General features: G+C 30.8%; 2 protein-coding genes and 1 pseudogene across 2 annotated transcripts; all 3 read right to left on the bottom strand.

Moving 5' to 3' along the window:
- Nucleotides 1–443: 443 nt before the first annotated feature.
- On the bottom strand, nucleotides 444–1,469 carry LOC108823994 (ethylene-responsive transcription factor ERF025). Its single transcript, XM_018597315.2, has one exon. The coding sequence runs from the start codon at nucleotides 1,389–1,391 to the stop codon at nucleotides 702–704; it is 690 nt and encodes a 229-aa protein (XP_018452817.1). The 5' UTR covers nucleotides 1,392–1,469; the 3' UTR covers nucleotides 444–701.
- Nucleotides 1,470–3,577: 2,108 nt separating this feature from the next.
- Nucleotides 3,578–4,096, bottom strand: LOC108824751 (uncharacterized). Its single transcript, XM_018598142.2, has one exon. It carries the CDS (start codon nucleotides 4,094–4,096, stop codon nucleotides 3,578–3,580), a length of 519 nt encoding a protein of 172 aa, XP_018453644.2.
- An 18,206-nt stretch (nucleotides 4,097–22,302) lies between these two features.
- LOC108826890 (E3 ubiquitin-protein ligase BIG BROTHER-like) lies at nucleotides 22,303–26,388 on the bottom strand (annotated as a pseudogene).
- Between the last annotated feature and the right edge of the window lie 1,431 nt (nucleotides 26,389–27,819).

Below are 27,819 nucleotides of genomic sequence, written 5' to 3'. Positions count from 1 at the left end.
GAGAACAAGCAATTTGTCCTCAGCAAAGTGTATTATTCCATTCGTTTACTGGGTGTTTGCGCGTTGCTTAGGTTCTAGTAACCGTTTAACGGCTATTACTCAGCTCTGCACATTGCTCTGAAACAACCTATCAAAATTAACTCATTAGCTCGGTAAGACTTGATCAGTCCACTTGACTTGGTTGACTCGGCTCAAGTTAGACGTGATTTATTCCCTTATCTTGGTCCATTCAGCCAAGTAAGAGTTAATCCGCCAGAAAACTCGTTCAGTGCTTGATATACACTATTTCACACCCTATACAATAATACAAACATAGCAGAGCATGATAACTATTCCGTGTACACAACAATTTAATGTTGCTTCTAGAATTTGATACTTTTGTTTCCTAAAAGAGACATTTCTCTATCCAGAGGCATCATAAACAATTGACCAGCAAAAACAAAAACACAACTTAGCAGAACTTTTATACACAAAAAGAAACACATAGTCTACCAAATTTTTTAATTCTCTGACTATATTTGCCTCATATAAATCATAAGTCTTTAAGGAAAAAGTAGAAAAAATATAACAATCAGAGCAATTCAGCACGCAGCATATTAGATCTTAATAACAAAGACCCAAAAAGCAAAAAAAACAAAAACAAAAATCTCATCGGACATGAAAAAAGAAGAGGGAAGAAAGAAAAGACAGCTTAGATAGAATCATTTGTAACTCCAGAGACTATCTCCTACATGATTCTCCGGCGAATCATCATCCATCGTCGGATTTGTCATTCTCGGTGGACTCATCAGCATCCCTTCCGCCATCTCCGTCAACAAATTCGGCATATCCAACATGTCTTCCTCGTCCATAAACTCCAACGAAGAAAGCTGCATTGCTTTTTCCTCCTCCTCCTTTCCGTGTTGACCCGGATCCATTACCTTCTCAACCGGGTCCGGTTGCTTCATCTCGGCGGCTCTCGCAGCGGCAGCTCTTATCTCCGCAGCAGAGTTCGTAGCCGGAGCCACATAAGTCAAAGCCAACCCGGGAAAATTCAAAACGGCGTCGGGGCCTTTCAGAGCCAGCGCCGCAACGTCGTAAGCGGCGGCAGCCATCTCTGGTACGGGGTAAGTCCCGAGCCAAATTCTTGTCGTTTTACGTGGCTCTCGAATCTCCGATACCCATTTTCCGTTCCGTAACCGAATCCCCCTGAAAAATGAGTGCCGGCCGGATAATCCGGTCGTCGTTCTCTTCGTGGAAGGTCTCGGTGTCGGAGATGGGGAAGAAGATGAGCCTGGAGAGGATTGAGGAGACTGATGATCAGAAGATTTAGAAGGCAATGCGATTGAATCTAGGCGGAACGTCGTCGTTTGTTTATTCCCTGTTGTCGGAGAATCAGTACTGCTCGACATAATAAACACAAAGAAGCTTAAGTTTTGTCTGATAATTAAAACTTATGTAAAATGTGTCTGTGTTCTGTGTTTTTTTTGTATCTGTTTGTATATTTATATAAATGTGTTCATGGAGGAGAGAGAGAAAACCCGTGGGGAATTCGTGAGATCATCCGTTTTATGTTTGTGTTTGAATGATTATGTTAGACTAACTATATAGAGTACTATTAATTTAAAACATTTTAATAATACGAAATTATATTTTCTTTATGCTCGTAACTATATAGAGTAGTATTAATTTAAAACATTTTTATACTCATGGCTTAAAATGTCAACCACGATTTGCCAATTAAAAGTAGTAGATATGTGAACCCCATGTAGAGGCAGCCATTTAAAAATAACCAAATCGCTAATTTAACACTTCTTGATTCGATACTTATTACTCCCTTCCATCTCACAAAAAACCACTTAAACATTTTCAAATTAAAATCCATTAATGTTTCATTAGTATCATATATTTAACCAATTACATTTTAGATAAATAAATTTATTTAAAAATGCATTTTCAATTGATATTAAACTTAAAACAAGTATAGATTATATTGAAATTATAAAATGATATTTTGTATAACAATGTATAACAAAAAATGTTAAAATGATATTTAATATGAAACAGAAGAAGTAGTACTTTATAGATAATTTATTTTTGTACCAACTAAAAAATGGGAAATTGCACAAAAATATTAAAGTGACATTCACTTATAATTTAAATTTTGAAGTAATATTAACTAGAATATTAAACTATCAAGTTGATTTTGTATGATAAAAAAACATTCAACCTTATTTACTTTTTTCATTAAGTAAAAAATGTGATTGGTTTATCGGTAATTAAGATAACATGCCAATTAACAATAAATAGAATAAAATGAATAAAAACTAAATAAAAATTAATTAAAAACATTTCTTAAAAATGAAAAGGTTTTCTAACTTTTTAAAATTAATTTTTTTTAAAAGAATACTTTTCATTTTGTTCAGAAAAATCGAATAAAAACTCTAATTTCTTTATGAAAAAATTAATTCATATTTTGCCATTAAACTTTATACTTTTTACATCATATCGCTAATGATGGTGGCAGTTTATTACATCTTGACAATAATAGTTTTTGGCGATATGACGAAAAGTGTCAAAGAAGCTTAAGTTTTCGGAGAATCATTACTGCTCGACATATTAAACACAAAAAAGCTTAAGTTTTGTCTGATAATTAAAACTTATGTAAAATGTGTCTGTGTTCTGTGTTTTTTTGTATCTGTTTGTATATTTATATAAATGTGTTCATGGAGGAGAGAGAGAAAACCCGTGGGGAATTCGTGAGATCATCCGTTTTATGTTTGTGTTTGAATGATTATGTTAGACTAACTATATAGAGTAGTATTAATTTAAAACATTTTTGTAAATACGAAATTGGATTATTTCTTTATGATCGTAACTATATAGAGTAATATTAATTTAGATTCATTGCTTAAAATGTCAACCACGATTCATAGAGTAATATTAATTTAGCTCTACAGGCTACAGCCACTTGAAATGACCAAATCGCTAATTTAACACTTCTTGATTAGATACTTATTACTCCCTCCATCTCACAAAAAATCACTTAAAAATTTTCACACATATTTAAAAAAACTAACTAAAATTTATTAATGTTTTCATTAACATCATATATTTTACCAATATCATTTTAGATAAATAATTTTATTTAAAAGTTCGAGTACATTTTCAATTAATATTGAGGTGAAAACAATTATAAATTGCATTGAAATTATAAAAGGAATTCGGCCAAAAAAACACTGAATATGGCAAGAATGGCCAAAAGAAATATGGACTTAAGGCTGGCAAAAAAAAAGCCTGAACTTTTGTTGACTTTTACAGTTTATTAAGAAACTTTGATTGACCGACCAGATTAAAACACCGTTAACACCGTTAAATATGATCGTTAAGGTGTCGTTTTACCTATTTTTATTATCAAAATATGTTGTTGGTGTTGGTTGAACTTGAGAACTCATGGCTAAATGACGAGGTTTCTTGCCACTAGACTACTGTCACTTTTAAGAATATCTATAACATGTTTTCTTTTATTGAGTATCAAACAAATCTCGAAAAATCTAAATTTTTTTTTTTTTTTGACAACAACTGAAAAAACTAACAACTACGAAGTATGCGCGCCGGACTCAGAGAACCAAGCCGGAGGCATAGTGTCGACATAAAACACAGCTGAAGGGGAACGTCTAGCACCTCGTGCCAGCCTGTCCGCCACTTGATTTTGCGCCCTCGGAATATGTCGGATTGTGAAAGTAGGGAAGAAAGTCTTACTGCGTTGAAATTCCTCCAAATGTGTAGCAAAAGCTGGCCATTCTCCAGGTGATGACACCATCTTCACCAATTGAGAACAGTCCGTTGCAAAGACTACGTCTGAGAAGTTGAGAACCTTCATGCACTCCATCGCCCATATCAAAGCTTCACATTCAGCATGTAAAGCGGATAAGCTTCGGCGGAGACTCATGGCGCCCATCATCTTCTCGGTTACTCCATTTTTCCTGCAGAACCAGCCTTGGCCGGTAAATTTGTCGTCTGTACTCCATGCACCATCAATTAAACAGACTCTAGAAGTCTCTACATATAGCCAGTCAGCCGACGAGTTATCAATCGAACCAGGATTTGGTATCATCTTCTGGGCATCTGCCCAAACTTCCGCTTCCACTTCCGCTCTTCTAAGTATCTCCTGCGGATCGTCCGTTTTGTTAGTATAGATTTTATTATTTCTATTCTTCCAAATATACCATAATATCCAAGAGAAAGAATCAAAGTTATTATCTCTCGGAAGTCTCCAAAATAAATAATCGAAATTCGAGAACAAGGACGGACTGGGAAAAAATCCCGGGGCAGAAGGTATTTTCGACAGTGCCCATATTTGTAACGCTGGCGGGCATTCAAAAAGAATATGATTAATGGATTCCTCCTCTGCTCCACATAAACTACACCGTAAATCACACGTGATACCTCGCGACCTTAAATTTTTTGCCACCGGCAAGATTCCCTTAATGGCTTGCCAAATAAAATGCCTTAACTTAGGCGAACAATTCAATTTCCAAGTATAACTTAATAATGCGGTCGTGTCTGGGCCATAAGGAATCACCTGAGAATCTCTATCTGGAAATTTAGATTCAATCTTATATCCCGATTTAACCGTATATTGACCAGTATCTGTGAACGCCCAGCCAGAAGAGTCTGGTCTACCAAAGGGACTGATTGCCAAACCTTGAATGAGGATTACATCCTCTGGATGGATATATGTATTAAGCAAATCCACCTTCCACCGGATCGAAAAATCTAAATTCTTTTTAAAAAAATTCCAAAAAATCTTAAAAATTCAAGAAAATTTTGAAAATTAAAATTAAAATTATAAATATTAAAAAAATCAAAACATTAATTTTTTTTAATAAAAATTAATGTATCTAAGATCATTTGAGTTTTTTTTATCTTAAATACATTAATCATACTTTTCTTATAAAAATTAATATATTTGAGATAAAATATAAAAATGATATTTATCACACTACAATTTTTTTATTTAATTATTATCATATTTTAGAAAAAAATTGTGATAATATCATTTGTTTATTGTATCTTAATTATCATTTGTCTATTTTATCTTAAATACATTATTCATACTAAAATCTATAGTGTGATAAGTATCTTTTTTATTTTATATTACATACGTTAATTTATTTAAAAATATGTTTCAAGTTTTTTAATCATTAAATTTATTTCGTTGCATTTTTTGAATTATTTTAGATTTTTTTGAAATTCTTAATGTATTGATTTTTTTTTAAAAAAAAACTTATTTGTAATTTCAATTTTAATTTTACTTTTCAGAATTTTCTTGAATTTTTAAGATTTTTTGGAATTTTTTTAAAAAAATTTAGATTTTTGAGATTTGTTTGATACTCAATAAAAGAAAATATGTTATGAATATTTTTAAAAGTGACAGTAGTCTAGTGGCAAGAAACCTCGTCATTTTGGCCATGAGTTCTCAGGTTCGATCCACGCGAACAACATATTTTTGATAATAAAAATAAGTAAAACGACGTCGTTTTACTTAACGATCTTTGCAAACGTCGTTTAATCATTCTATAACGGTGTGTTTAATTTGGCGAGTCAGCGATAACTTACTGATTAAAGTTTAAAGTCAAATATAGTTTGGTGTTTTTTTGGCCAGCCAATATGTTCGTATTTATTATGGCAATTCGTGCAAAGTTCATGATTTTTTTGGCTGAATTCCCAATTATAAAATAACACTTCTTGTGTAGTAAAAAACATTAAAATGATACTTAATATGAAACAAAAGAAGTAGTAGTTTAGAGATAATTTATTTTGTACCAAATAAAAAATAGGAATTTGCATAAAAATATTAAAATTTGAAGTTATTTAACTAGAATATTAAACTATCAAGTTGTTTCGTATAATAAAAAAAAATTCAACTTACAAGGTTGGTATAGTATTCTCCAAAGTTTTGATGGTTTGATGAGAGTAAGGAATACCAGGACTAGTCTCTTTCATCTATACTCGAAGATTGAAGCATTACTTTGGACTATAGAATGTATGAAGAATTTGCGCTATTTTTGGGTCACATTTACAACAGATTGTTCTCAATTTATGAAGATGATTTCAGAACAAAAAAATGACATACTTTTACAAGTTATTTGGAAGATATTAAGACCTTACAAGAGAGTTTTTTTTTTCAGTTCTGAGATCATTTATATACCACAAACGCAGAATTATAATGTGGATAGTTTAGCATAAAGTGTCACAAAAAACCATATTTCTTCGTTCACATGGATGCAAAGCTACCAGTGTGGTTCACAGAATCAACATAAGTCTGTCTTGGAAGATGACAAAAAAATATTCAACCTGATGTACTTGTTCATTAAGTAAAAGAATGTGATTGGTTTATTGGTAATTAAGGTAACATGCCAATTAACAATAAATAAAAAACTAAATAAAAATTAACTAAAAAAATTTCTTAAAAATGAAAAGGTTTTCTAACTTTAAATTTTTTTTTTTTTTAAATAAGACTTTTCATTTTGTTCAAAAAAATCAAATCAAAACTCAATTTTTTTTCAAAAAGTTAATTCACATTTTGCCATTAAAAGTTATACTTTTGTCATGTCACCCCTAACAGTAAAAGTTTTCGTCATATCGCTGATGACTGTGTTTAGGCCAACTCCAATCGCACAGTAGAACGGTAAGATAGTGACAAATTTAAAATTTTCTCTCTCCAACCATAATGTAAAAAGGATGGCATTATTGTGTGCTTCTCTTTCTTGCTACAGTACCACGCTATATTTGTTGTTGTACCGTAGACGACGACAAACCTTTTTTTCTTTTCAGAACTGTTTTTTTGTCAAATAAATATATACCATAACTATAAACTGGTAATTGCATTAGTTGTTTTAAATAAAAAATAAATATACCATAACTATTTTATTATCCTGTAAGTGATTTAATATAAACTATAAATTTATATGAAACTTAATTTTAAAACCATAAAAAGTTTAACTTAAACACTGAAAAATTAAAATTAATAGTTTAATATAATAGTTTGTTATAATATATTTATATTTGAAAACTATTAAAATTTTAACATAACATTTTGTTATTTAATATATCTATATATTAATAAGTATATAGTAAAACTATTAAAAACAAAAAAATCTTAATTAATAATATAATAATAAAAAATATTCTTTTTAGTGTAATATTTGATGTTGTGGTTGGAGATGCAAAAACAATTAATACTAAAATAGTATGATTTTGACACTAAAATTGCATCGTGGATCGGAGATTCCCTTATTACATATTTTATAGGAGATAATAGTTTTTGATGCCTCTATCATTTGGCGATATGCGAAAAGTGTCAAATTAATAGCTTTACTAGATTTTAATCCGCGCAACCGCACAGATATTTGTTTTCAGTTTTATATAAATATATATTTATTTTATACTTTTTGTGGTATATTTGTTTTAATATTAGTCATATATCTAAATTTTTATATAACTAAATACAATAATTTTATAGTTTACATGTTATAATTAATCAATTGGTTAAAATTGTCACATGTACTTGTCGCTTCTTCTTATATACTTATCTTATTGTATTTACATTTATTTATAGAATAAATTAATATATGTATTAAACAACATATTCAAAATTATTTTATATTAAATATATGCTAATTTTGACCCGCCGACCTTTAAAACTGAATTTCCTATTAGCAATATTTTTTTATGTTTATTCATTTTAGATAATATATTATTATATATACAAAAGTCTAAGATATATCGGTTTTTATACATGTATTATGTAGTTTGTGAATGTTAAGTCATTATGTCATCGTATTATATTTTTAGCATAAATATTTATATCTAGAAAATAAAATTTGTAAATTTATCAACTTAATAACTTTATCATATTTAGTTCAATATAAATAATTTTATTTAACATGAATTATTATTATGAAATAGAAAAATAAGATAATTTTTATTTTTCATTTTATAAATAATAACTGAATATATATTAATGTATAATAAAAATTCATTGCTAATTACGAAATTAGTTTAAATATTTACATAAAAATTTTGAAAATTAAGATATTGTTAAAATATTTTTCACCAGATTTTTTAAAATAAATATTTATATTTAAAATGAAAAGATATCATGATCAAAATAAATATCTTATATTATTAGATTTAATGAAATACATGTTAATTGTTATACATGTATTATGTAATTTGTTAATCTTAACCCATTTTATCAACATATTATATTTTGAACATAAATACTTAAAAAAATAAAAAGTAAAAATTTAACAGTTTAGTATAATTTATCATATTTAGCTCGATATAATAATTTTTTTTACAATAGATTAAATATATTAATTTTTTTTCTAAATTATATTAGGGGGTGTTAGTGGGAAGTATACTTTTAATGATCTTAAGAATTTATAAAGTCTAGTGTTATTGGTATGATGATTATACAATTCTATACAAATCTTTTATTATTGGTAGAATGATTTTACAATTCTCTACAAATATTTTGTTATTCAAAATGTTCAGATTTTAATGATTCCATAAATCTATTAAAGTTAGTCTTATTGGGAACTAGATTCTTAGCCATTTAACTCATGAAACAAGATTTGGAGAATACTACATATTTACCTTAGATTCCTAAAATCATTACAATAATTTATTTCTACATATTTTCACAATATACAAAATTTTCTACAACTGTTTCTAAATTTAACAAATCTATCAACTTTTAAAACCAATAAACTCTATATGAATCTAACTCCCACTAACACCTCTTTAATGTATAACTAGATTTTTGACCCGCGTTTAAAAACGCGGATAGATTTTTTGTTGTTGTTTTTTCTATAAATAGATTGGTATATCTTTTATTTTGATTATATAAACTGTCACGTGATCAAGTTCAATTACACGAATATGTTTTTTGTTACTTAGATTTACCAATTATATTGTCCATAAAAAATTTCTAAACATATAAAGTGGATATATTTTTATTCGTTTATGTGATAAATTAGTAAAATCTTTTTGATGCAAAATTTCTATATCTAATATTCCTTTTAAAAATTATTGCAGAAAAATATCTTTAGAAAAATCTAATTGTTACCAAAACATAAAAATATGGTTTTCAGTTTTGGGAACCGTTCGATTATTTATGAATTTGGATTTGATTTCTGGTTTGGTTTGGATAACAATGTTAGGAACCCGTTAAAATTTGGAGTTCAATTCAACCATGGTCCAATTCTTTTTTTTAAAGAAAATTTAGAGTAATTGGGGTTAAATGATATTTTGAATTTTTAGATAAAATAACAGATAATTCAGGTGATTCTATTATAGCATAAAATTAAAATAATTTTAAATATTTTGGATACAAATAGTAGGATAATCCATTTTTGGATAGTTCGGTTTATAGGTAGTAGTTTTAAAATACTTGATTATTTTAAAATTAAAATAATTAATATTTAAAGTATATAAACTGTATTTTGAATATTTGGAATTCGGTTTCTATTTTCGCTCTGATTTGATTTTAGTTTTTTTTTCTGTCCCCAATGTATAGGAACTCTTCAGATATTTATAAATATTAATTTGGTGTTGATTTTGTTTTTTTATTTGGAAAATATTATTATTTAGAACATAATAATAAATTAAAATCATTTTAAATGTTTGGTAAATATTATATCAAATAAGTCTACAATAATAGAAATATTATTATATTCGTAGAAATATGTATTCAATTATTCATGTAATTAGGATTACATATCGAGAATATTTGATATAATGTATTGTGAGGTGGACATTAAACACAAAATTTAACATATTACAAAACGTTGAATTTGATATGTTTTGCTTACCATATATTTTCGATGGTAAATAAGGTAGGTTCCATAATTTTCCTATTTTTTATCAGTTAATTATTAGGTTGTTATAATTAATTTCCACAAATTTTAATTAAAATTAAATGCCAGTGGCACTTCTGTAAATATTTCAAAAAAACTAAGGAGATGTCAAGGAAAAGGCTGCTGTTTTAATTGTATTGATAATATTCCATAACTAATCTCGAAATTAGTGAAAAACTAAAAATTACATATTTGAAAAATTAAGATCTTGTTAGAATCTTTTAAAAAGATTTGTTAGAATTTTTAAAATATATATTTATATTTAAAATAAAAAGATATCAAAAGATATTATAACTAAAGTAGTTAAAAGATTCTATATATTATTAATCTTAATAAAATACATTTAAAAATTAAAAGATGATCCAAATTAAAAAATCACATGTGAAAGAAGTCATGACTTCTGTTTTAATATATATAAAATGTTCAAAATTATACTGTTAGTGGATATATATAAAACCGTGACTGTTATTATGTCAAAATCATCACCGTGAGTGATGATATTGATTTTTCAAAAAATAAAATATTTTCAGAATTTTAAGCTTTATTTTATTTTCTGTAAAAATGGAATTTTTTTAAATTGAAAATTAATTTTCTTTTTATTTTTAAAAGACTCTAAATTTTAGTTTATTTTTATCTAATTTTTATTATTTATTAATTATTTTCTATTGTTACTAGATTTTATTAATTAAATAATAAAAAATTATTATTTTAAAAAATTACATCTCTCTTTGTTTTTTGTGTAACTAGTCGTATTTTTATTTAGTGAATAAGTGGTATCAGATTTTAAAACGTTTTTCGGATCAGAACCGAGATGGTTAACTAGTTGTGACACCATTTGCAACGTTCCAACCGTCCAGAGTTAATGGGCAGTACAAATGGTATACATTTGAGGAAGAAGTACGAAATAAAGTGAAGAAAGCAAACAAGCAAAAAAATCATTTTTTTTTTAATTTTAGAAAAAACTCATTTGTTTTCAATAACTATATGATAATGGCGCATACATAACTACGAACTTAGGATTATTTAGTATTAAACATAACTTTTTGTGAAACAATTGTCGATAAAACTATCCAGTACACTTAAGTAGTTGACTTTTTACTCATTTGAATTTTTACGCACATAATTTATAATTAATAATTAAGGAAAGTAAGAAAGAATATCTCAAAATTATAGAATATAAAACAATAACACAATATTAAGTGACTATTTAAACCTTTAGAAATCCTAAACAAAATATTCTTTAGCAAATAGAAAATAGTATAACAGTTGAATAAAATATTGTCAATGATGATAATGTGGTTGTGGTGACTTCTAACAAAAGCAACAAAATGCCATTATTCAAAGCCTATTCAAAAGCATTGAGCAGAAAAGAAAAACAAAAACGGCCATTGAACTACATTTGCATATGCTTTTCTATATTGTATTTAAATCTAGTATTAAGGAATATATTAAGGTTCGATTTCAGCTGAATAAGGAAGATCAAGTTGCAGAGATAGATCGAGAGATTGAGAGAGAAAGATGATGAAGTGTAAAGTTTGTTATTCACAATCAACATAAACGTTAAAGTCAGTTACAGTTTCACTTATATATTAAGTATAATCACTAACCAAAGATAACCGGAATAAACCGATATCAATAACCAATCTATATATCATAATACGCCCCCCTCAAGTCTTGACCGTCGAAGTGTCTGGTTCGAGATGGTAAAGACTTGAAATGGACATACGTCTGAGCAGAGAATGGAATGGACCCGGATGAAGAGCCTTGGTTAGTATATCAGCAAGTTGAGCAGTCGTAGAAACATGGAAAGTCTTGAGCTTGCCCGCCTTGATCTGATCACGCACCGTATGACAGTCAATGTCAATATGTTTGGTGCGTTCATGGAAGACTGGGTTCATCGCGATATGCAGAGCAGACTTGTTATCGCAGAAAAGCTTGGCCGGAGAGGTTGTCTTCACACGCAAGTCAACGAGCAGCTGTTGCAACCAGATGAGTTCACAAGTTGCCAACGCCATGCTTCTATACTCAGCTTCAGTGCTACTACGACTCACCACGGATGGCTTCTTTGACTTCCAAGATATCAAAGAAGTACCCAAGTAGATACAGAAACCAGTAATGGAACGCCTCGTCTCTTTACATGTAGCCCAATCAGCATCTGCAAAGGCGTTCAAACAGATTTCATTCTCAGCAGCATACATCAAACCTTGGCCAGGGTTATTCTTGATATAGCGTAAGACTTTATGAGCTGCTTGAAGATGAACATCCGTTGGAGTCGAGAGGAATTGACTCAGTTGATGAACCGCAAATGTGATATCAGGGCGCGTAATGGTCAGATAGAGAAGTCGACCAATAAGCTCCCTGTAAACAGTTGGACTAGGCAAAGGAGTACCAAGATCCTTCATGAGATGTAAAGAAGGATCCATTGGAATAGAGCTAGGCTTGCACCCAAGGAGACCTGCATCCTCAAGCAAATTGAGAGCATATTTTCTCTGACACACAGAAATCCCAGCAGAGGAACGTGCAATCTCCAAGCCTAGAAAAAACCGTGCCTGACCCAAATCCTTGATCTTGAACTCAGAACGCAGCAGGTCTTGTAACTGAGTAAGTGCAGCATCATCATTCGAAGCTATCATGATATCATCAACGTACACAAGGACCGCAAGATATGATGTTGCAGTAGCTTTAACAAACAGAGTGTTATCAGCAGGAGATTGAATGAAGTTAGCCCCCAAAAGCACCGAAGAAAGTCGCTTATACCACTGTCTTGATGCCTGTTTAAGACCATATAACGACTTTCTTAAGCGACACACGGGATTAGGAGGAAGCACAACTCCAGGAGGTGGTGTATATCCCTGCGGTAGACTCATATAGATTTCTTCTTCTAAGTCACCATGCAAGAAAGCATTAGAGACATCCATCTGAGTAAGCTTGAATCCCTTTGCTGCAGCCAAGCCTAGAAGAAGTTTGACACTAGTTAACTTGGCAACAGGAGAAAAAGTATCCAAGTAGTCAAGACCTTCCTGCTGCGTGAAGCCTTGAGCAACAAGTCGAGACTTATATCTCTCCACAGTACCATCAGGATTGTACTTAATGGTAAACACCCATTTACACCCAACAACATTCTTTCCCGGAGGCAATGATTCAATATCCCAAGTCCTGTTTTGTTCAAGAGCCTCAAATTCCACATTCACAGAAGTCTTCCATTTGTCTGATGTCATGGCTTGACGAAAAGATTTTGGTTCTGTCTCAGCAGTATAGGCAAAGATATAGGATTGATATGTAGGGGTGAGTTTATCATAAGAGAGAACCGAAGACAAAGGGTAAGGTGTTTTGTGAACGGGTGAAGAAGAGGAAACAGAGGAAAAGCAATAAACGGGTGGAGGTTCAATAGGAGAGTTATAAGAAACAAGGTTGCAGTGATACTCAGACAGATAGCTAGGAGCCTTAGTTGTTCGCTTAGATCTAGAAACAGGTAAAGAAATATCTGCAGTCCTAGTTGAAACAGAAGGAACACTTGCACTAGGTAACCTATCAGATGGAACAGAACGAGATGCAGATGGATGCAGCGAGACAGGACTAGATGCAGATGGAATAGAACTAGATGCAGAAGGAATCACAGGAACAGAAGGTAAAGAACTCGTAGCCGGAACAGTAGGAACCGAAGGCATAGGAGGACAAGGCATTGTATCCACAAAATGAAAAGGTACAGGAAGAGGTAAAATATGATTTGGAAACATATCAACAGCTTCAGAAAGCAATTCACTTGTTTTAAAAGGAAAATCCTGTTCATGAAAAATCACATTTCGAGAAATCAGAGTAGCACGGGATTCTAAATCCAAAACCTTGTAACCTTTATAACCCATGGGATAACCCAAAAAGACACATGGTTTTGCACGAGGAGAAAACTTGTTCATATCCTTGATGTAAGTTGAAACATAACACAAACAACCAAAGTTCTTGAGTGAAGAATATTCTGGAAGCTTGCCTAACAACAGTTCAAAAGGCGACTTAAAATCAAGTAATGGGGAAGGAAGCCTATTGATAAGAAAAGTAGCAGTAAGAACACAATCACACCAGTAAGATAATGGCACATTAGACTGATATAACAGCGCTCTTGCAACATTTAAAAGATGTTGATGCTTGCGTTCTACTACCGAGTTTTGCTGAGGTGTATAAGCACATGAAAAATGATGGATAATACCAAATTCACGAGTCAAAGAAGAGAATGCTAACTCAGGAGCATTATCAGAACGGATTGCTTTTAATGGTTTTCTGAAATTGATTTTGAATAAGCGTAAGAAAAGCCGGAAAAATTTCAAGAACATCACTTTTATTTCTCATCATGTAAACCCAAGTCATCCTTGTACAATCATCAACAATAGTAAAGAAATATTTGAAACCTTCAACAGACTCAACACTAGAAGGACCCCATATATCTATATGGACAAGATCAAACGGATGAGAAGACAATTTATTCTGAGAAACAAAAGCAAGACGTTTCTGCTTAGCCAACGGACAAACTGAGCAATGTGAAGTGGAAGAAGAAACAGTCTTCAAAGGAGAAATGCATGGAACTAACTTTTGTAAAACAGCAGATGACGGATGTCCCAATCTTTGATGCCACAAATGAATATCAGGAACGACAGAGCCACATAACAAAGTAGATGAAGAAGACATAGAACTAGCAGGTTGTTCCAAAATGTAAAGATTGCAGCAAAGATTACCCTTCCCAATCATCAATGCCCGAGAAAGATCCTGAATATAACAAACATTTGGAAAGAAGTGAGCAGAACAAAAGAGAGTTTGAACTAAACGACTAACACTGATCAAGTTGAACTTAAAATCAGGAACATGTAAAACATCATGTAAAATCAAAGTATCAGTGATCTTAATAGTACCCGTATGCGTAATGGGAACTCTAGTACCATTTGGCAATGTTACTGTGACACTAGAAACAGAAGATATTTCAGTAAACATCCCTAAATCTGAACAAACATGACTAGAGGCTCCACTATCTATTATCCAAGCATCACGAGGTAAAAGGGTTTGAAGGGTAGAAAGGCAATGATTTTGAAAGGTTAAAATGTTGTTTTGTGATTGAAGAGAAACCGAAGGAAAAGGAATACCAGAGTTAGAAGTAGTTGCCATGACACCATTCTCTGAAATCGTTGCATGTGAGGAAGGAGTCGGAGGCTCTGGAACTCGAACTTGAGAATTGAATTGCGAAATGAGATGTTGAATTTGTTGCGGTGTAAAGCTCTGCATAGGCATAATTGTACTAGCACTTGTCACCGAAGGATAAGATGGTGGTGCATAGACATACTGACCAGTACCAAGATCAGAATGCACATTAGCAATGGCATTAGCCGGAGATTGAGAAGACATCGGCATCTGTTGTACACGAACATGCTGAGAAGATTGAATTTGTTGAGGTTTCTGTACAGATTGATTCTTGTAACCACCGCCATGAGTCTTGTAGCCGGGTGGAAAACCATGAAGCTTGAAGCATTTATGTACAGTATGACCAATCTTCCCACAATGTGTACATACAGGTTTCTGATATTGACCTCGAGTGTTATAAGCAGCAACATACGCATTCTCATCATTCATATTTGCGTTAGACTGCACAATATCAGACTGCAGAGGAGCAAGAGTCTGAAAAGCCATACTATCAGTCTTACTAGATGGACGCATAACTCGTTGACGTTCATCCTGTGTGACCATATTAAAGACCTCTTCAATAGTAGGAATTGGCTTCAGCATCAGAATATGACGTCGAATTTGCTCATATGACTCATTCAAGCCCATGAGAAATTTAGTGACTCTACTTCTCTGTTGTAACTTCTCCCAAAGTGCAGCTGCATCACACTCACAATGTCCACAAGTACAAACAGGCAAATCCACATAATTTCGATGTTCTTCCCATAGAGTAATCAACTCAGTATAATAAGCGGATACATCCATCGAACCTTGTTCAATCTTACTAAGGCGCTGCTCCAAGTCGTAAATCCTTGGTGCATCATCCTGTTTGAATCTAGAAATGAGATTATTCCAGATCCCTTCAGCAGTAGAGATGAACAATAAGCTCTGTCCAATCTTCTTGGAAACAGAGTTCATCAACCATGTAGCTACAATATCGTTGCATCTTGACCACGCTCCATAATCTCGATGAGTACTGAGAGGTTTAGGAACCGTACCATCAATGAACCCTAATTTGTTACGCACATTCAATGCCATTCGAACGGAACGACGCCAAGAATGAAACTCCGCAGCAGTAGTCAAGCGATCCGAAACCAAAACAAGGCCTGGATGATCTGTATGATGCAAGTAATACGGATTCTCGTAATGATCAGCCGTGAATCGAGAATCTGTAGGACCAGATCGCTGAGATTGGAGATCAGGATTGAGATCTGACGAAGTCACCATCGTCGCAAACTCCAAATCTTCAAGAAATCAAGAGATAAACCAGAGAATAGTGAAAATGAGTGATCGATTCTCAGGACGAGAAACGGAGAACCAAGAGGAAGAAACAAATCTGGACTCCAAGAACCAATTCCTGGAAAACGCCGAGGAAAATCTCCACAAAACGAAGATACAGAGGAATCGAAGAGCTCATTGGAAAGCAGAAGAAGCGGAAGTGATGATTGAAAGCTCTGATACCATATTAAGGTTTGATTCCAGCTGAATAAGGAAGATCAAGTTGCAGAGATAGATCGAGAGATTGAGAGAGAAAGATGATGAAGTGTAAAGTTTGTTATTCACAATCAACATAAACGTTAAAGTCAGTTACAGTTTCACTTATATATTAAGTATAATCACTAACCAAAGATAACCGGAATAAACCGATATCAATAACCAATCTATATATCATAATAGAATACATAAATAAATTGAACAAATCAGAACCTGTTGTTGTTGGAAGATAGTGGTTGGTATAGCCTTCCGTATAAACTCCAGTTCAATGAGTTGTACTTGTTCCAGAATGTATTTATTTCCACGTCTGGACGAGTTTTAAAAATCAATCCAGAAGCGAGGCTGCGAATGGAACACGTATTCTGCGCGATTTCATTTATTTTAAAATAAAATTAAACTAATACAACAAGCAAAACAATGATCATCCTTTCTTATGAAATAATTAGGGTGAACTAAAAAGGCAAAGAAAGTATCAACAGTCAAAATATAGTATTAATGGGGTAATGTTGAGCACTTAAGAAAGCCAGCCAAGCTTTGGTCAGAGGACGATGAGTGTGGAAGTCCCACACACGATGAGATTCCCGGTAGGACTGTCTCATAGGCTTGTTTTTCATATCTTTTTTGATTTTATAATTACATCCCACAAAATCATTCAAAACAAAAGAGATAGTCATTGGCAGTAGATCGTAGGCTAAATGCAAAGTCGATATCGACATATTTCTGTCTAGATGCAACGTAGACATCGACATATTTCTCTAGTTTATTAACCGTGCAGTGGACCTGATCCATATTTCTGGAATTTTCCAAACGTCTTACTACTTAATTCTATACTAATTGTATAGAAAATCAAACTGTTTTGTGAACGTCAAACGTTTAGATAGTCAACATATCTTTTATTAGCTGCGTAAACATGTTTTAGTTTAGCACAGTATCTTTTGAGAAACTGTTAAACTCCCTAACCTAATAATAAGAAAAAAATACCTCTTAACATTTAGACCCCCAAAAAAATTACCTAAAAGATAGACAAAATATTCTGATTAAAAATAATAGTCAAAATCGATTTACATATTTTAACTCCTTTCTTTTTTCTCTCGTGGAAACTCCTAAAGCTAAACCTAAAATAAATTCAAGAAAGACTACAAATAGTTGAATGCATTCATACTTGCCATTGCCAAGACCATCTTCAACCCAACTGTAACACACAGTTTTAATGTATTTTTTACACTAAAATCTCTCCACAATCTAACTGCAAAAGTCACACTATTTTGATGTAGAGTTACAGTACTATACTAAATTTTGTGTGTTACTGTTCACAACGCTAAACACTGTTCACGCAGTATTATTCACTACATTAAACATCATTAACTTACTTTTATTAGTAAAATATTAGTTTTATAATTACTAGTGACAAAATAAATACATATAAAATAGTAAATAAGTATATAAATCATTATATTACATATAGTGAAACAGTTTATTTTAGTTTACTATTTTAATATTGTTATATGTAAAATTGTAGATATTTTTTTAAAAAAATAATTATGTGTGATATATTTTTGTTCAATATAATTACATAATTTTTTTATTTATTATATATATTAATTAATAATAATTCTTTTAGTTTAATAATATAAAAATAAAAAATATAGTTTTGGTGTAAATTTTGGTGTTATGGTTGGAGAAGGAAAAAGTTTTAGTACTATAATTACATTAAAATAGTGTAGTTTTCACACCAAAATAGTGTTATGGTTGGAGATACTCTTAGAGCATTTCACTGTGTGCAACTTAAATATATTTTTAGAAGCAAGCGGTTTCTATATGAGATCAAAATCTGAACTCCAGTACTAAATACAGATTCCAAGATAAATAAATATAGCAATAAGATCAATGGTGAATAAATCATGTAACATCTCAGCTAAATCTTTTTGGTTGATCTTCTCAGTAGCTTATTACATCCAGTGCACAAAAGAAAGTCGTGTTATCGTGCCTCATCTAAATAAATATCTTAATGTGTTATTATCTTGTACACATCAATTTTAACATTTTTAACTCAAAAAGATCCTGTAAAATAAAAATTAGTTTTAAATTTATCACTTGTCTAATCAATTTTGTCGTATTCATCAATAAATCACAATGAAACATATAATACATGTTCTCATTTGTTTGTTGTTTAGTCTACCAAAAACTTGAGCTATCTTTATCAGGGACAGCTCAACCTCAAATTAAATTTTAATCAAACCCGGTTATCGAGCATCTACAGTAACTACAAGTATATCATAATATAATGCAGATGTAAAGATCTTATAACTAGAGAGTAATAACTATAGTTTGCAAGGCAGGCCCCTACTACAATAGTACTAATGTTAACTAAAAGTCATATGTCGCCGACGACAACTTCCGGTCCTTAGCTTCTTATATTTTCTCTTTCTTGCTTCTTTATTCTGTGATCTGACTAATTGCTTTACATGTTTTTTGCTTTGTTCCTAACCTTTTCATTTTCATGTGTGTTGTTTGTTACCCATCACGTGCTACCTGCCTATGCTATGAAAATTGTCTTGAGAGCAACAAAACGCTTGATCAACAGAATTTCTTGACAAATGTACTATTCTAACTATTTTTTTTTCCTATCTGAAGAAGGAGAACCGAAGATATCAAGCTTGGCTGCGCTACCCGTTGCTTTGATTGATGAAACTGAAAACATACAAGGGTGAAATCCAACAGCCGGCGAAAACGCATTAAAATCCCCGGAAACATATCCCACACAAGGGAATCTCAAGTCCATACCAAGGACAACACATACAAAATCTACATCAATCACTTAAATAAAACTATACTCTTACATCTGAATCCGTAGACAATCCTTGAGAAGGAGAATAGAAGTAAGTCGACCAATCATAGAACTGCCGGCACTCTTGCCAAGAACCAATCAAGCACAAGAGAGAGTAAGTGATGTAGTGGCCAACACAGCAACACAAGACCAAACATATCTGAACTATCAGTTCACGGTACCGAGCCAGAACCAAAACGCCTAGAACACAACTCCAAAACGAGAAGAGACCAACACCTGAAACTAAAAGCCTCCTCCTCTAGCGAGCCTTCATCAGTAGACCTAAAACCCCAACCTCTTCATACTGCTTCACCGGACAGAAGCCACCGAGGGAGAGAGAATCAGAAGAACAACCGGAACACACTTATTACAAGGCTGCGATAAGGACTCCTTCAAGAGAGATGCAAGGTGACAAAATCCCTAAAACTTCTGAAGAACAATACGCCTGTTCTGCTCCCCACACACAACCAGAACACCATCACACCACCACTTACACCGTAGCTGAAACTAGACAGAGGACAAACACTAAAAACCAACCAAGATGCTACATATTCAATCTTTATGCCAAATAACAAATATCAGGTGGAACAAATGATGAAGCACAAACCAAGCCGAAGCAATCAGACATGATTAACCCAAAACAACAACATATGAATCGGATTTTAACAGAGCGACCACTCAAGATCTAGAGATCTAAAGGAAATCAAAACCCTAAAAATCCAGATCTGCAAAAGAAGCAAAGATGAGCAGTTGATGAAGAGAGAGTAGATGAACCAAACTACAAAAGAAACTAGAGATTCAGCTCCGATGTTGTGTAAGCCATCGGAGTTGAAAGAACGACGGCACAAAGCGAAGCGAGAGAGAAGATTTTTTTTTTTTTCAATTTTCGTACTTTTCTATTCTACCTATTTTCATTTTCGGTTTTTGTGCATAGATGAACTAAAAATTGATTGTAAATATATACTTTCTCAACCGTTTATGCTGAAATCGACCGAATAAAGACAATATCTATATATCTATCTATCTATATAAATAAAGGAGCCTTTTCTGGCTTCTCCTTCCTCCACGTCATCAGAAAGGGATGGGCAAATTGTGACACGTCATCTACTTATTCTACCAAAGCTTTACGTCGATTCTTCGTATTGTTTTGAATGGGGGCTGACTTATATTACTGAGCCTCGAACACTAAACTAAAAATATAACTGAGCTGACAGCACACATGGTCTATTTATTTTAATTTGTGGACTAAATGTAACAGTTGAAGCCCATCATCGTCTTTCTTATAATCAGCTGAATTCTGTAGTCGACACCGTGACTCTTCGTTGTTCCGTCTACAATACACCGACCATAAAAACACAGGCGAGTAACGCCTTTTCCTTTCATTCAGTCAATCTCTGTAATGATATGATTGAATTAACAGCCTTAACAACACTCATTGCCAACGATTAGCTTCCCAACCTGCCATGGTAACTAGAAAACCTTCACCTATAACTAGAAGCTTTTCCAGGGCTTTGTTAGCGTCCACCGTTTAATTAAAGAATTCATAGCGTCGTCCCTTTTCTGTCAATTATGGTGAACGCTTAAGATGAACCCTAATTTAGTTCTTAAGGAGTTAAACCAGCCTCCGTTACATCCACGATCGACATGAACTGTTATTATTATTCTTGACTACTACTCATGAAATATGCATGCCTCCACAGGTTCCTTCTCCTGCCGTTTCAGTTATCATGAAACGTCTGCAGCCCTCACCATAATTCCTAAAACAAATCTGTACTCTCTGATGTTCTTCCCTACTATATATTTTGTGTGTGTAAATGTCCTTCCTCACTATTTCACTTCCCCCATTATGCCTAAAGCTAGGTCGCCAAAAATCAAAACCAGTGTTGTTGCACAGAGCGCGAGATTGCGCAATGAGGTGTTGTCGAAGATGATTCAGATTATCCACGCCAGTTGTTCTTCCTAATGACGAATACGTTTCAGGGTGACGAAACGTTTCAGAAGATGAATTAGACGAATCTTGTACTGATTCGGATTCGGAATCTGATTGAAGTTATTAGTAAGTTTGTCGTTTATGAAGATTAAGAAATTGTAGTATGAAAAAGTAAACACTTAGTAACTTGTAGTTTATGAAGTTTTTAAAATTTGTAATATAAATAAGTAAACACTTAGTAACTTGAGGTTGATAGTTTCTAAATTTGTAATATATAATAAGTGAAGATCTTAATAAATTTGTAATTTATGAAATTTTAAAAATTTAAAATATAAAATAACTAGATTTCTTAGTTTTAAAATGTCAATATATTTTGTCCAAACATAAACAAATGAACTTAGTTCCTAATCATAATTAACATATATATTTAAGTTTTTAGTTTATTATATTCTCAAATTCTAATTATTAGTTTTGAGATTTCATAAAAAATACGTTTTTCTAAAATCTAACTAAACCTGAAACCCTGTCTATACCCTAAACACATAAAACCGACTAGATATAACAAATCTAAAATCATATGTTTAATTAAATTAATAAAATTGTTTAATTAAATTAATATAATATTATTATTATAATTATGTATAAAATTATAAATTAATAAAATTAAAAGTAAATAGCAATCATAATATATTTTCTTTATAAATATTTATATCCGTGCATTAATACAGGAAACTCACCTATATATATATATATATATATATATTTATATATATAAACTCACGCATGCATAAGTATTTATCTAAATTAACAATAAAAATTTAAACATAGGGGAGGTGATTGCACGACAAATAAATTTTAAATCTAAACAGTGTTGATTGATCAACATTGTAGTCCAACAAAAACTAACATAGGGATTAAATTTTTACTAAAAACAACATTATGGATTAAACCTCGGCTTTGCAAACGCAACATACCTGCATAAATAAAATTAGTACTATTAATTAACAGAATAACTTTCGCATGCAACAACTACAATCTATAACAAAATATGCATGCATTCATCTTTAATGAAAGATAAAAAAAAAAAGATCAAAGCGAGTTTTGTTCGTACATTGCTTTGTGTCAACCATTGTGAAATGCAATCCTTATGGTAGATATGTTTGCATGGCAATGTTGTTATTTTATCACCCATCACATAGTCAGCTAGACATATTGTGGCGGACCCAGCACTTAAGTTTACCTGTGTCATAATATAGATTTTTTGAAAAAATTGTAAAAGAGTGTCATTTGGAAGGATTGAACCCGGGTTGAAGGGTGTCAAAACCTGCTATATTGCCATTTACGCTACTAAATCAACACTGTTGTACATACAAAACAGTTATTTATTATCATTTAACCTGTGTCAGCTGACCCACCTAATCTTTTAGTGGGTCCGCCGGTACACCTACAATTAATAATAACCAAATCAAAATTAGAATCATGTTTTAAACGTAAATTTGTATCTAATAGTAAACACCATCGGTTATATTTTAATGTGGTTTGTGGCCAAGTCCAATGGTGGTTTCTAAGCAAATATGTTAGGATTAAAAAAATAAAAAAATATTGAAAAAGATGAAATGAAAAGACAGGCAGTATCGGCGCATATAAACTTTTCTCTTAGCATTAAAACCCCTTTCCATTTTGTGTTCTTTTCTTACTGGATAGTTTTATTTTCTAAATAAAATTCTTATTTTCTTTACTTTAAGATACTCAATACAGTTTGTAAAGCAAAGATCCAAATGAGGAGTGAGGATTGAAGCTTATAAACAAACTAAAAGATATACAGCTATGATCTTACTGAGTATCAGTTGCGATGAACTTCTTTTTCTTAATTTGCCAGCAGCAAGTTTTAGTTTCCGCACCATATTTATAAGTGGGTAATTTTGAAATCCTCCTTTGCGATAAACCTCTATCGACATTCCCCATTGAGTCTTCTAACTCATTCAATTCCTTTTCATCCAAATATGAAGAAATAGAATATTGATATATGAGTTTTCTTTTCAAGATCATAAACCATATAAATATTTGGATGAAAACATTGAGCTGACACGGTACATACCTCATACGTCATATTTGCGGGTTCAATGTTCTCATTAGTAGAAAGATTAAGGTCACTAATTGACAGGCTGTTTGACGGGGTACGAGTATGTGTATGATGACCCAAGAAGTGATCATCATCATCATCATCATCATCATCATCATCATACTGAATAATTGTTCTGCTAGTCTAAAACATAATCCAAAACAAAAAATAATTGCAATACATGTAAGTAATTTTACGTCAATAATATGTTTGTTAGTTTGCAGGATTAAGAAAATTAAATAAAACTATGTGTAGTTTTATTGTTAACCATTAATTTGATGAAAATAATGACACGCTAGTTGATTTATCTCGGTTTATGAAACATATACTCCTATAACCTTATGATTAATAAAATTCAAAAAGTAACAAAAATCATTATTACCGAGGGAGCATCACGTTCAGGTATGTATGAATTGTTCCCTATAGATTGAAACAAATATAAAATCATAAGTTAGAACAAATTCGTGAGAAAGTACTTTTAAAAATAATGCTTCTATTTCACATTAATGCTTTTGAATAAATAAATTAATAATTGGAAGTAAATTAATTAAATACTACTATATCTTGACCCGTCCGACCACACTGGTATTTATTTTATGTTTTTAGTTATCTTTTGTTTATATTAAAAGAAATATTTGTAATATTTAAATATAAATTTAGATTGAAAATTAATCTTTACAGTTATAATAAAGTTAAAATTAAAAGTTTAATAAAATATTCTGATATAAATTTTAAATTCCTAATTAAAATAATATAACGATGGGTCATAATGTTTTCAAATTCCAAAATCTTAGCATCCCACAAAAACAAAGAAAATAAATTTCTAAATACATAAAATATATAAAAATATTTGAAAATATAATTTCTATTAAAATGAATTTGTTAAATAAAAATAATCTTACAGTGTTTTTGTTTATTTCTAGAGCTTAACCCGTGACCGTATAAATATTTGCTTTCACTTTAATTTTTTTCTTTGTCCTAATGGTACACTATATATATATATCTGTAAATTAAAGTTGATCACATAATTGTTGATATAAATTTTAACATAACAATTTTATTTATTACTTTAAAATAATTATATTTTATTATTTTAATCGTCTATTATATCACAATGTATCATATAAACAAATATTTTGTAACTATTTCGACTTATATTATGAAAGCACTAAACTAATAATATATGAATAAATTATTTTATATTATATGTTATATAAATTGATTATGATGTGGGGTTTTTATTTTATTATTTATTACTAATAAATATTTAAAATATTTAATATGTTAATACGAAATATATTATGAAATCTATTTTGGTTAATATTTATCAAGGAAGTCTATTATTTAAATTAGAAAAAACATTAAATGTTTAAATCTATTATTTAAATTAGATTAAGACAAACATACTTAAATATAGGTTCAATAAATATTTCAATGGTATTCTAATGTAAATAAGTAGTAAAATTAAGGAGTATTTCTATTTTATACTTCTCTTTTAATAATATAGATTTTAAATAGAAAAATAATTAGAAACTTAAAATTCCAACTTAATTGGAGTTTTTATCTTATACAAACATAAGCATAGATGTAAGAGTACAGTCTACAAAATCATGATATAAGTACCTTGTATTTCTTCATCCGTGCTATTTTCCGCTAGAGTCCGGGGATCAAAAGCAATAAAATGTAGTAAATTAATTTCAATTGGTAAATAAGAAAAATATTCGTCAAGTATAAAAATTATAAAATTAAAACATCAGGTGGAAGTTATATACTTACATTCATCTTGTTGCTGCAAATATCTAGCAAGTTTTTCATCATCGCTTAGAGAGGTAGGTAGATTGCCTGAATAACTTACAAATATGAATTTTCTATCGATATTATACTTTTACATATAAAAAAAAATATGACTAATATACGCATTTACAGTTTTTTTTTCTGAAAACCACGCATTTACAGTTTTTGAATCATTTTTCCATACCTATGTTAATTAAATGTATATTACATGTTCTTTTATAACCATATGAACTAAAAAAAATCTAGATTATCACTAAAAACAGTTTAGCCTTTAAATTATTTCAAATTCTAGATGTGGGTGGCTTATTAATCGTAGGCGGTCAGGGCATTACAAATAATATCAAAGTTGGTTTGCTATATCGGTTTTGACAGGAAAAATGTCATATGGTAATTGTATGATCAGTAAATAAGACTTTCGAACCTTTTATAAATTAATGCACCGTTAGTCGGATAAAATGGAACACACACTGACCGAGATAGGGGATATGGGTGATCAAGACGTTACTATTTCTTTCTATGTTGTTGACTATATTACTTTTAAGAAAGGGACCACAAGACTTATTACGTAAAAAACTATATCACTAGGTGTATAGTATGTAGAAGCATGACAAGATTACCACACTACCACAGTTCAAAAAAAAAAAAATTTACCCTCTAAAGTTTGTAATGTTCTTGCTAGTCCTTCTTCATCATGTAAATAAGATTTTAAAAAAAATTTCAATACAACATTAATTTTTAGTTATATGAAAATTTTTTACATTTAATTAAAAAAACTTAGTTTGTTTTGTTAAAAATCAGTGAACACAAGATATTTGTTACAGTACAGACACTATTTTATAAGAAACAAATGATAACTGAACTATACGCATCAAAAACACAAAAAAATCTATTCAAACCAACAATTATATCAATATATCATTTATGTACCTTCTTGTTGCTGAATCTCCAAGGCAATAGCAGCATCGTTAAGTGTCGAGTTATTTTGATATTGTTGTTGAATTTCCCGAGCAATAACATCATCATTAACCGTCAGGTCTGAGTCTTCTGATAAACCAAATTGTAAGAACATTGCAATATCCTCATCGACAGATGGCTGGTTAACGAGTCGAGGCATAGTTATTCTGTCGAGTTTTCAAAGAAAAATTTGGTGCTTTTGACAATGAATGAGATCTATAATTTCTCTCAGTCAACAGAAAAGTAGTGTTACCATTACCTATCTCTCAATTATTTAACCACTTGAAAGAAGGTTTTTGCTTTAAAAAAAAAGAAGGTTTTTGCTGTGAGATATTATGGTAAATTAAGGTAGCACCAGAACATTGTACCAATTTGAAAAGTTTCTTTGCGTGCCTGTTGCATTTATCTGATTAAGTGTATTTAAATATTTTTGCTCCAATACATCTACTTTTTCTTTGAAAATTCATAATTGTAAAATTATAATCCAACTTTCAGATTTCTTTCCCACAGTATGATATGTTTCTTTCTAAGTTGTTGACACATATCTTTATTATTAAATTGAACTACCTTTTGAAATTAGACTTGATTTTATCTTTTTAATTACAATTTCTATCATTGCATTTAAAACAAATGATTAATTTAAATTACAAAGATTATCTAACCAAAACCTTAATATTATACACTAGATGATAATCTGTACCCTGCGCGGAGTGAATTTTGTAAAAATATATTGTACTTAAATATTATAAACAATATACATTTTGTTATCAATAACTTTTTTACATTTTATTAGAGGTGGGTATTCGAATACCATTTGGTTCGATTCGGATTCTTGCGGATTAGGTTCGGTTTGGATATTTGTGAATTTGGTTCAGGTTTCGGTTCAGATAATCTATTTAATTTAGTTCATATATAATTTAAATTTTTCAAAATCTAAAAATAAAAATATTATAGAACATATAAATTTAAATAATGTATGCCAAATACTTAAACTTAATATAAAATTAGTTTAACTTAAATATTTGAATAATACATCAATAGATATTTTAAGTATTTTAGGTATTTTATGTATCGCTTAGCTATTTTAAACATGTATTTATAACTATTAATTTTATATATTTCTAATTATTTCGGACAATTTTAAACATATTATATATTTTATATTCTTTTATATATTAAATTTAAAATAATTAATATATTTAAGTATATAAATATTGTTCAGATATATTCGGATACCCAAAATATTTTGTTTAGATCGGATTCGGTTCCACTTCTCTAGATACCAAATTTTTGAATTCACTCGGATATCTAACCAATTATGGTTTAAGTTCAGTACTATTTTTGGATCGGCTTTGTTCCGTTTTTTGGATTCAAATTTTTTGCCCAACCTTACATTTTTAATTGTGAAAAAATTTTAAACAAAAATGATGATGATTTGTATTCATTTTGAGTATGCAGCAAGTTTTTAACAAAAGCACATTTTACTATGTATGTGGCATATTTAGTTAATCATTAAAAAAAGTTCTAAGAAAAATAATGAGCTGAACTTAAAATATTCTTTGTCGGTGTTGTGACGAATAGAAAGATGGTT

This window comes from Raphanus sativus, chromosome 9 (genome assembly GCF_000801105.2).
Source record: "Raphanus sativus cultivar WK10039 chromosome 9, ASM80110v3, whole genome shotgun sequence".
Lineage (NCBI taxonomy): Eukaryota > Viridiplantae > Streptophyta > Magnoliopsida > Brassicales > Brassicaceae > Raphanus > Raphanus sativus.
This window is presented reverse-complemented; position numbering and strand designations above follow the sequence as displayed.